The 10287-nt window shown below is 44.1% G+C and overlaps 1 protein-coding gene across 1 annotated transcript in view; it reads right to left on the bottom strand.

Moving 5' to 3' along the window:
- The window catches only part of LOC142143087 (fibrocystin-like), a 164239-nt gene that overhangs the window by 18853 nt on the left and 135099 nt on the right, over nucleotides 1–10287 (bottom strand). The window contains exon 14 of the mRNA XM_075200802.1: nucleotides 1832–1939. Within this exon, the coding sequence (XP_075056903.1) occupies nucleotides 1832–1939 (108 nt within the window). The remainder of the gene's footprint in view (nucleotides 1–1831; nucleotides 1940–10287) is intronic.

The following is a 10287-nucleotide window of genomic DNA, read 5'->3' as shown; positions in this document are numbered from 1 at the left end:
AAGAAGTTGTTTTTTTTTCCTGCTGAAACTCGATATACAGGATCCGTGTGAATTTACACGCAGTACAACTCTGTATATTATATAATACAATTCCTCATGCTAAAGTGCATACTTGCCTACTATTCGGAACTTCCCTCCGGCAGACGAGGAGGGGAGTTCTGTGCAGTCAGGTCAGGTGGGACTTAATGAGGCGATTCCGTCATCATGCTCAGCCCACTGTGACACAATGACACAATTTGCATCATCATTCTCCGCCCACTGAAGTGTGATGAAGCGAAACGCGTTGACACACTGTGTTATAGCTCATCCTGGCTGGGCATCAGGGAGGTTGACAAACTCTCCCAGGAACCCAGGTGATCACCCACTATTTGGAGTTAACAAATATGGCCAAAGGCGCAAAATCTGGCACGCCGTCCCCCGTGCTGCATACTAATCCTGCCTAGTAAATAGGGATGTTATTCCAGAGCAGTGTAGCGCAGATATAATTGAACGCACTGTGTGACGCATGTTTCACTACGTCATTTAGCGAGAATAATCTTACTGTTCTTAGTCAGTGGCTTTGGATATAGGAGGGAGCTTTATAGAAATATAGTGAGATTTGTTGAGCACTGTTAAAAATGATCTACAGACAATTGAATAATGGAGAGCAAAAATAGGGACGTGAAGTCACATGGGAGTTTATGAACGTCTTCCTAAATTGCACAAACGAGCTGTCCAATCATAGATTAGCTTTTATTCTAACTACAATAAGATATAGGCTAAGCACTCTTATGCTATTAAAGATAGAACTTGAATGTTATTAATTACTAAAGATGATACAATTAAGCACATCTTAGATTTAGCATTGAGTTAGCTTACAGGGTCTTACTCTACAAGTAAAATTGTTAAAAAAAATTAGGCTACATTGTTTTCATTTTTGAACAACATATCATATATAAAAATGCAAAAAAATATTATCCTGAAACATATATTATAAAAAAATGCTCTTGCTTATCATGATCTTCAGAGTCATTTGTGACCTTCGGGAAGGGAAAGGAAACCGTTATTTAGACTATTGTACTATTATTCAAACATCTTGATGAATAGAGGGCAAGACGGATCAGACAATTGCACAAGGGAGGCGTTACGTGCCTTAACAGGAGATGCCCACTCACGCGAATCCACCCTTAGTCACCCAGCATAATGCCAGGGATTCAATGTTTGGGATGGCCAATATTCTGAAGATAGCCCCTCCCGGGCACCCCTACAACAGTTTATTAATCTGCTGCGTCAGGCAGGAAAGTTTTGCAATTCACCGCTTCTTACCCTGTGTCTCAAAATGAGCATAGGCTTCGGACCACCTTCACTGCACTAATGCAGGAGGGAGGGGCTTACAATTACATCCTGATAGTGAATTGTCATCTATTTTAATAAAACTGCCTTTCCATTGGGTAAATAATGTATATCAAGCATGTGAAAATACCAATAAGTTAATAAATATAATGATAACGGGGAAAAGTTAATATTTTGTAATTTGTACATTTTCTTTTTGCATGTGTGTCATATAATATTAGTAGTATATATTGATATATAGTATTACCCTGGATGCAGATTTCTAGCACCTACCACTCATAATTGTTCTCCGATGTTCAGCAAAAGAACACAGTACTATATATGTGCGTTCACCGAAGTATAAAATATTTATCTTTGAAAAGCATATTATCTGATTAGTTTGCTGGTCAGGCTGCTCCCCATAAATATATTAATATATTCTTCCTCTAGGTACCCACAAGACACGGTATATATAGGGCACAAGAGAGGGAAAGTGAACAAGAAAAGTAGAAAGAAATACCTGGAGGTGATGTAACATTAAATACCAAGCACCAATTTGATCCAGAACTTGAGACGGCCAAGTTAGAAAAGTTCCCCCATCCATCTTCTATTACCACCGTCGTATTCCCTGTAACATTATAAAGAGATGTCGTAAGGTTAGCGCAGTAATTGGACCCATATTTCGGTCTTTCATACCTTCTTTGTTATCTGCAAATACAGCAGTTCAAGTTCACGTGACATTTAGGTGCCGGTAAATGAACATTCAATATCAGAGAAACATGTTGAGTAATTTTCGGGATTTATTACCTGCGATCCCGTTACACTCCGGGCACGAGAAATTAACTCCTTCGGTGCCGGGCACACGCCGCTTTATAATAACATATTAATGACAGCCAAAGAAAATAATTTAGGCAGTGTGGTATAAATTCTTAGACAGACATATTTTTCATTGCCACACAAATTGCACATTAAAAATTTATTTTCAGATGTTGGGTGTGAGCAGGTTAAAAGTTTAATTTAAGGACTAAGGGCCTGATTCATTAAGGATCTTAACTTGAGAAACTTCTTATTTTAGTCACCTGGACAAAACCATGTTACAGTGCAAGGGGTGCACATTAGTATTCTGTTTTGCACATAAGTTAAATACTGACTGTTTTTCCATGTAGCACACAAATACTTGATAGCTTATTTGTACACTGACATTTAAAGTTGATATTTGTGTGCTACATGAAAAAAAAAATCAGTATTTAACTTATGTGCAAAACAGAATACTAATTTGCACCCCTTGCATTGTAACATGGTTTTGTCCAGGAGACTGAAATAAGAAGTTTCTCAAGTTAAGATCCTTAATGAATCAGGCCCTACGTTAATAATCTGCTCTTCAGTGCAACCCTGCACAATGGTTGTAACTAAGACTTAGGACTCTATTTACTAAAGGGCTAAACTGTTTTTCCTCTGGAGACACATCACAGGGCATTAGTTCCCGTTGGTGAAAGTCTCACCATCAAAGCTTCCCTGTGCAAATCTAGGAGAAGCCTATTTAACAAAGAACGTGGCGCTGCGAGTACCGCCTGAAATCTTGTTCTGTTATCGTCATTTCAGAAGAAAAATCAATGAAAACATGCGTTATTATTTAAATAAAGCATTGTTTTCAGTTGGGAAAGGCTTAAAACTATGTTTTATTTTTTTTATAACTTAAATCTATGTTTAACTATTTTATTTTACTGAAAGCTCAAGTCTGGCCTTTAAGATCCACTCTGCATCCATGAACCAAATAGCTGGATGATGTACGGTCATATCATCATCATCACCATTTATTTATAAAGCGCCACTGATTCCGCAGCGTTGTACAGAGAACTCATTCACATCAGTCCCTGCCCCATTGGAGCTTACAGTCTAAATTCCCTAACACACACACACACACACCAACACACAGACTAGGGTTCATTTGATAGCAGCCAATTAACCTACCAGTATGTTTTGGAGGGTGGGAGGAAACCGGAGCACCCAGAGGAAACCCACGCAAACACAGGGAGAACATACAAACTCCTCACAGATAAGGCCATGGTCGTGAATCCCATATCCCCTGAGACTGGCCTGGCATTGCAGTAAGTTACCTCTTGGCGCGGCGGGCCAGTACCAACGAGGCAGCTGATTAGTCCTCAGATGCCTTCGCGAGATTTTATTGATAAACTGTGATAACCTATGATGGTTATAAATTAATATATTGATAAATAGGCATATTAGTAAATAATGAAATTTTGAAAATGTGTTCATCTCTAATAAATGAGGATCCAATCATTGAAATGTGGCTGGTTGTCCATTGTCGCTTATCTAAGCGATAGAAAACTTCATATCTCCCCGAATTACCAAGAAAATATTGTGGGAGCAGCTGAGTGGTACTCACCTGGCCAGGTAAACGCGCTGAAAGCGGTAAGTGTACCCATAATTGTTTACACAGTGGAGGTAATATAGGAAGCTCAAATAGTCCACTGCGCAGTCCAAAAAAAACTCTGGTACTGCCCAGTACAGGGCCATCTTAACAACATTATGGGCCCTCGGGCAAAGTAGTGCACCGGTGCCCCTATATATATAAGAACAGAGCGATTGAATGGTATGTTAGGGGGGATTTGAAAAACAAAAGTGATATATATGTGTACATATATATATATATATATATATATATATATATATATCACTTTTTTTTCCATGTGTGTATATATATATATATATATATATATATATATATATATATATGTATGTACACATATATATCACTTTTTTTTTTCAAATCCCCCCTAACATACCTTTCAATCGCCCTGTTCTTCAAGTCAAATCCTCTTCTGTTCTTCGTTGCTGTGAATCTTGGGCGTGATGACATCATCATGGAACACCCTGAATATATGGAACACCCTGAATATAAATTTGTATCACTAGTTTAGGGACTCGCCTACAGGAGATGCCTTGACGCTGGCAGATTAGCTTAACCCCAATATAGCTAAATTGTGCACAAAATTCTTCTTTATGTATACGCTGACACAATGATTTTTATATATTGTTTGTTTCTGAGCGCCGGACAACATTTTTCTTTTATTTGCAACTTACACCACCAAATGTATCTTGCAAAAACAACATTTTCTTTTGTGGAGCAAAATTATGGTAATGAGATAAAGAAGATGCATTTTTGAGGGGTGTACCGCCCTCCCCAATCTGCAAAAAGGGTTGACCAGCTCTGCTCCTAAACTTCCAATGAGATCTGTCATGAACCAGGCATATTAGGTAGATCTGCAAAACCCACAAAATAAGGTGTAGATGAAATTGTCGGACAAATTGTGTTTGTCGGTTTTCATTTTTTACAGTTCTTAAACCTTTATGTTGCACATTAGGGGTCAATACAGAGAGCTTTCATGGGAACTTTTTACCCCAAGGACCATACACAGGACACGTGGTCATCCCCTAAGGTTAGAGGAGAGGAAATTTCACAACCAGCAAAGGAAGGGGTTCTTTACAGTAAGGGCAGTCAAGATATGGAATTCATTGCCAGGGAAGGTTGTGATGGCAGATTCAATAGATATGTTTAAGAAAGGGTTAGACAAATTTTTAGCGGAAAGGTGTATCCAGGGATACGACCGTTAATTTAAAATAAAGGATAGTAGTGGATATAGGGTAAAAATTGGATTGCAATATTGAGTCTGGGGGGATTTTCAAAATTGAAACAGATTGGCTGTTGCCTACTCTGGATTAATTTCAAATATAAGTGCAGGATCGCAGGAGATCCAAAATAGGTTGAACTTGATCGACTGGTGTCTTTTTTCAACCTCATCAACTATGTTACTATGTATGTTACTTCATACATATATTGGACAAACTGATTTTTTTTCAAGCAGTTTTGTGTTTTTGGGACAAGATGCGACAAAGAGTAACCAACATTTTGTTTTTTAAATAGCGCAGTGAAGGAGCAGTATAGCTGAAGCAAGCATTACACACAGCCAGCAATGTACTGCCAGCATTTAACAACCCATTGCAAACACTTTATAGATCGAGACGGTTGATTTCAAATACATTGTAAATTGTCATTCTGAGCTTATGAGGCCCTAAGGAACATTCTGTGCTTCCCCAAGGAGCGTTTCAGGATTCCAAACACATGCTCCTAAATCTCACAGTTTTATATCCGTGTGAGACTCTTAATGAAGGCTTTTTGATGCAAGATAGTATTTAAGACAAAAGCGAGTCATTTTCAGGCTCAACCCGGCATCGTCAAGTTGCCTGGCTTCTGTTCTGGAAAAGAGTTTACATGATAACTAATAGCGCTTTAAATGCCGCTCGCTGTTCTTTGTCACCGTGCCGGCGCTTGTCTCGATAAAACTCTCGCCAAGTGAAAAATGCCAACAGCTGTACGTTGCACTTCAGATATGAGGGATAATGTGTTTGTTATAATCTCCATGTACATATACAAGCAGGCTTTACTAACTGCAAAACATATTTTATTTTACGGGTCTTAATTGTTTGCTTGGGCTCCTTGCAACGCACGCACAGAAAATATCTCTTTCCTTTACGCATTTTATTTTCTCACAAGGTAGTGAAAATAAACACAGACTCCCAGAAAGTTCCCCGAGGGAACATTTCAGTGGGAAAGATAAATTTAGCTTCCCTTCCACAGGTTCCTCTCGAATACTTAACCAATTATCCTGGTGTAATTGTTGCAAGGATAGGAAAGCAAATGACAGGCACATTGGAAAGTACACTCGCGCAGGACTAAGTTAAGAGACATCTGTCAAAAAGGAAGGCCCCGCTATGTACAAGCAGTGGCAGAGCTCTGGAGTGGAGAAAGAACCTGTCTTTTCTGCAAGGTTAAAAAGGCTCTGAGGACGCCAAGTGAGGAACCCCTCCAAATATGTGCCTCCCTCGAAGGTTATTAAACATAGAAACACATAATTTGACAGTAAGATAAGAATCACCCGGCCCATCTAGTTCATACTTGCCAACTTTTAATTATTAAAGTGCAGGAGATCCCAGTCAGGGGGCGTGACAGTTGGTTGGGCGGGAGGGAGCTGGACGTGGTCAATTGCGTCAATTTGGCTCCGTCCCCACGATGAAAATTTAATTTTGTTGCGGTTAAGACTCTCATCCTGCCCACCTTACCAGGAAGTGGGCAGATGCAGGAGAATTGCCAGCTCTCCCGGGAGTCCGGGAGACCTACCCAGGAGACTTGGCAAGTATGGTCTTGTCTGCCCATTTTCTAACCTATGGTGACCTCAAACCCTATTTGATCCTTTATAAGGATATCCTTATGTCTATCCCAAGCATATAAGGATATCCTTATGTCTATCCCAAGCATGTTTAAATTGCTCTACTGTATTAGCCTCTGCCACCTCTGATGGGAGGCTATTTCACTTACCCACTACCCTCTCTTTGAAGTAGTTATTACTCAGATTCCCTCTGAACCTACTTCCCTCCAGTGTCACTACACTACACCGGCGGCGGTCCCCTCGGTTCGGCCGGGACGGTGAGCCAATCAGGGCTCACCTCCCGGCCATTTGAAAGTGCAGAACGGCGGCGGGCCAATCCGGACCCGCCACGTCATCGCGTAGCGTCGTGTCGACGCTACGTGACGACGTTAGCGCGCCGCCATCTTTGGTTCGTCGGCGGAGAGAGAAGCAGCAGGACATGTCGCGGAGAGCTGCGGGATCAAGATCAGCAGAGAAGAAGCCAGCGGAGACCAGCAGTGGTGGCAGAGAGCCCTTGTCAGGGCTAAGAGCGCCTCTGCTGCCTGAAGACCGGCGTGATCAAGACCAGAAGCCAGCGGCAGAGGGTGGAAGCAGCGGCAGAAGGGGAAGGAGTCCAGGAGAAGCTCCCCAAAGACAGCACCAGGTAAGGCCCTTGCCAGGCAACCTCTCTCCCGGGTCCACGCCCGCAGCACACCTGATAGAGTCGGGCACTAGGCCCGTGGCCACGGTCGGGCACAAGGCCCGTGCAGCATTGTATTAGGGGCACAAGGCCCAGGGTACTGGGCAATAGGCCCTTGTTGAGTAGTGGTCCAGTAGGCCATAATAGTTGATAAAGGGGCACAGGGCCCTGTTAGTTAAAGAAGGGGGGGCGCAGAGCCCCGAAGTATAAAAGGGCACAAGGCCCTTAGATAGTTTGATAGGAGAGGCCACAGGGCCTGGTTAGGGGGTTGATAACCCATAAGTTGTAGAAGGGCACAAGGCCCTAGGTGGTGGGCTCAGAGCCCGGAGTTAGAGAGGGGGCTGAGGCCCATCGTGTGAAGGGCAGAAGGCCCTGGTGGTGTATTAAAGACGTGAGAGCCTTGTGAGCAGTGAGCATAGGCGCGGCCCTGTGTGAGGTGAGCAGGCGCGGGCTGGGAGAGGCGTGGCCGGGGGGCACACAGGCGGCCGCATCATATTACAGGGGATGCGGCCGCGTCATTGATGACGCGGCCGCATCCCCTGTCATGTGATGCGGCCGCTTGTGCGCTGACGCGGCCGCATCCGATGGGGGAGAAACTGTTTTTTGCATCCGGGGCGGCCGGCCGGCCTACCCCCCGGCCCTAATAGGCGTCTAACCCAGCGGCCCGGGGGGCCGCTGCCACCCTGCCCCCCAGGCCAGCCCACCACTGGAGGTGAGCACACGGAGTTAGGAGGTACAGTAGAGCGGAGGCTCCTGCGGGTGCTGTTGCAACCGGCTGGTTGGCTAGCAGCGGTGTGCTCTGGTGAGTAGCGTGCAAAGTACTGTATACTGTATTTATTCTGTCTGTGCGGCGAGTATTATTTGTATTACGGTATTTTGGGGTGTGCTACATAACTGTGTCCAGGGGCAAGACGTCAGGCCCCCATTAAAGGTAGGCTCTTGTTCCCTGTGTTTTCCTGTACTAACCTGTGCTGTGGGGACAAGTGTAGTTACCAGCGTACACATAGTCAGGGAAGAACACACGTAGTTTTCCCGTCCCTTAGGTCCCTGGGGTCGCACTGGTTTCCAGAGGGGGTGACTGAGTGAGTCAGTGGCAGTGCAGCACAGCTCAATGCAGTTCCAGGGGCGTCCCGTGGTTCAGGTTGAGTGTCCCAGTCCTCAGTTCCGTGCAGGTTCCCTGGCGGTTCCGGAGTGGGACACGTGTTCGATATCTGGGTGCAGGCAGTCGGGCGGTTCAGTTTCGATCGGCTGTTCCAGGCGGCAGTCTGTACGCAGGTTAGTGTGCTGTTCCAGTGAGCCTCAGTCGGGCCTGGTGCAGCCGGTCCTTAGGATCCGTGGGTGACCCCATAGCAAGAAGGCAGCATCTTGGTACGGCCTGGGTGAGGGGGTTAGGAACCGCCCTTCCGTTTAGTCCGTGAACACCGGCTGGTGTTCCCCGTAGTGTGTAGTGAGCAGTTCCGTTAGTGCACCACACCTAGTTAGTCATAGTTGTTTGACTTAGTTGCGTTGCCGACCATTAGAGTGTTGTTAGGGTCAGGTCGCTGTTGTAGTCAGTTTAGCGTTTGTGGGTGCACACCTTTAGTCTCATCGTTAGCGCAGAGGGAGGCTGTGTGTTCCTTGTCATCTGCAGATTTCGGGGAGGTGCAGGAGAGCAGGATCGGAAGCGGGAGTGTCCCGGTGAGTATCACGCTCGATTCCCCTTACGGTTAGGCCCTCACCGGGAGGTGTGCCAGGTACTTGAGGCGGGGCTGTTCCTGGTCTCAAGTGCCTGTAGTCCCCCGCGCCTTGGCAAGAGCAAAGCGAGGAGGCGGCAAGTGAGCTTGGACTGAGAGTGTCCTCGTTCTTTGCCGTGTTCTCGGACAGCTCTTTCCTGATAGGCTCGGGTTAACTCTCCGTTTCTCTTCCTAGGCGATATCAGTGGGTGTACGGAGAGCTCCCCGATTCGGAACCGAGGTAGGATCCAGTCATTCACGTGAATCGTGGTAGGTTTTCTTAGGTACTAGGAGTTAGTCGCCCTGTGAGGCACATCTCCTCTTCGGACCTTACACTAGTACTTCTCTTCCTTTGTAGAATGTTTCCCTCATGCAATATGTTAGAATATCTTGTCCCAAAAAGTAAAATCTTGTTTCTGCACCCGTATATAAAACGGGCACATTTTTCTGCATTTTTAGATAAAATGTTACCTCCACCCGGATTCTGCAAGAAATGATCATTAACAACTCCAAAACATGTGTATGTGCAGTGCATTCTTGTTGAGCAAATGTTCCTATTTGTTCCTTTTTAAAAAAAAAAAAAAAACATTTTAGGCTGAAGACAGTCAGGACTGAGAAGGCCATTTTTTTAGCCACTAGAAAACAGGGATCAGCATTGTAAAGCCACACAAGAATTGTGATTGCCTGTATAATAAAACCTCCAGAGACTGTATGATAAAACCACCAACATTTTGGAGGTCCACATTAAAGAGCGGGCTCTAGAACATTAAATAGAAGACACGACTATATGTTGTGTAACAGACACTGAAATACTCTAAACTACACATGTTTATATGTTTTACTGTCCATGTTAGGCAAAGTACATGATCTTGGGCCACTTATTTGTGCTTGACGCCAGGCTAAAGGTTGCCAGCCCACCCTTGAGGACTCCTTTTGGAACCCAGCAGTTTCCACCCCTTGAAGTTTGTTACAACATTTGTTCCCACTAGTCAAAACTTTGCTTTAGAAATAGATGGATTAATCCAGATAGTCCATGTTTCTTACATAACAGATAATCTACCCTGATCCTCCTACCAGAAGAAGCCAAATTTAGTTCCCCCCTCAGCAGCCATAATGTAAACACACTTATCCAGGCAAGTACCCCTATAAACAAATCTAAATGCATAGACATAGAAGCATGGTATATAATAGAGGAATAAACAGCATTCAAGATGTGCCTTTGTTATATATTAGTAAATGACCCTTATGGAACTTTCCTTAATTAAATATTAACCTGCACATATAGGAAATAAAGATCCTTGGGTCCCCCGTTACCAAAACCAAGAGCCCACTGGTACCCCAGCTCTAGACACAAATC

Source organism: Mixophyes fleayi, chromosome 3 (genome assembly GCF_038048845.1).
Source record: "Mixophyes fleayi isolate aMixFle1 chromosome 3, aMixFle1.hap1, whole genome shotgun sequence".
NCBI lineage: Eukaryota > Metazoa > Chordata > Amphibia > Anura > Limnodynastidae > Mixophyes > Mixophyes fleayi.
Note: the sequence above shows the minus strand (reverse complement) of the source record. Positions and strands in the feature narration are given on the sequence as shown.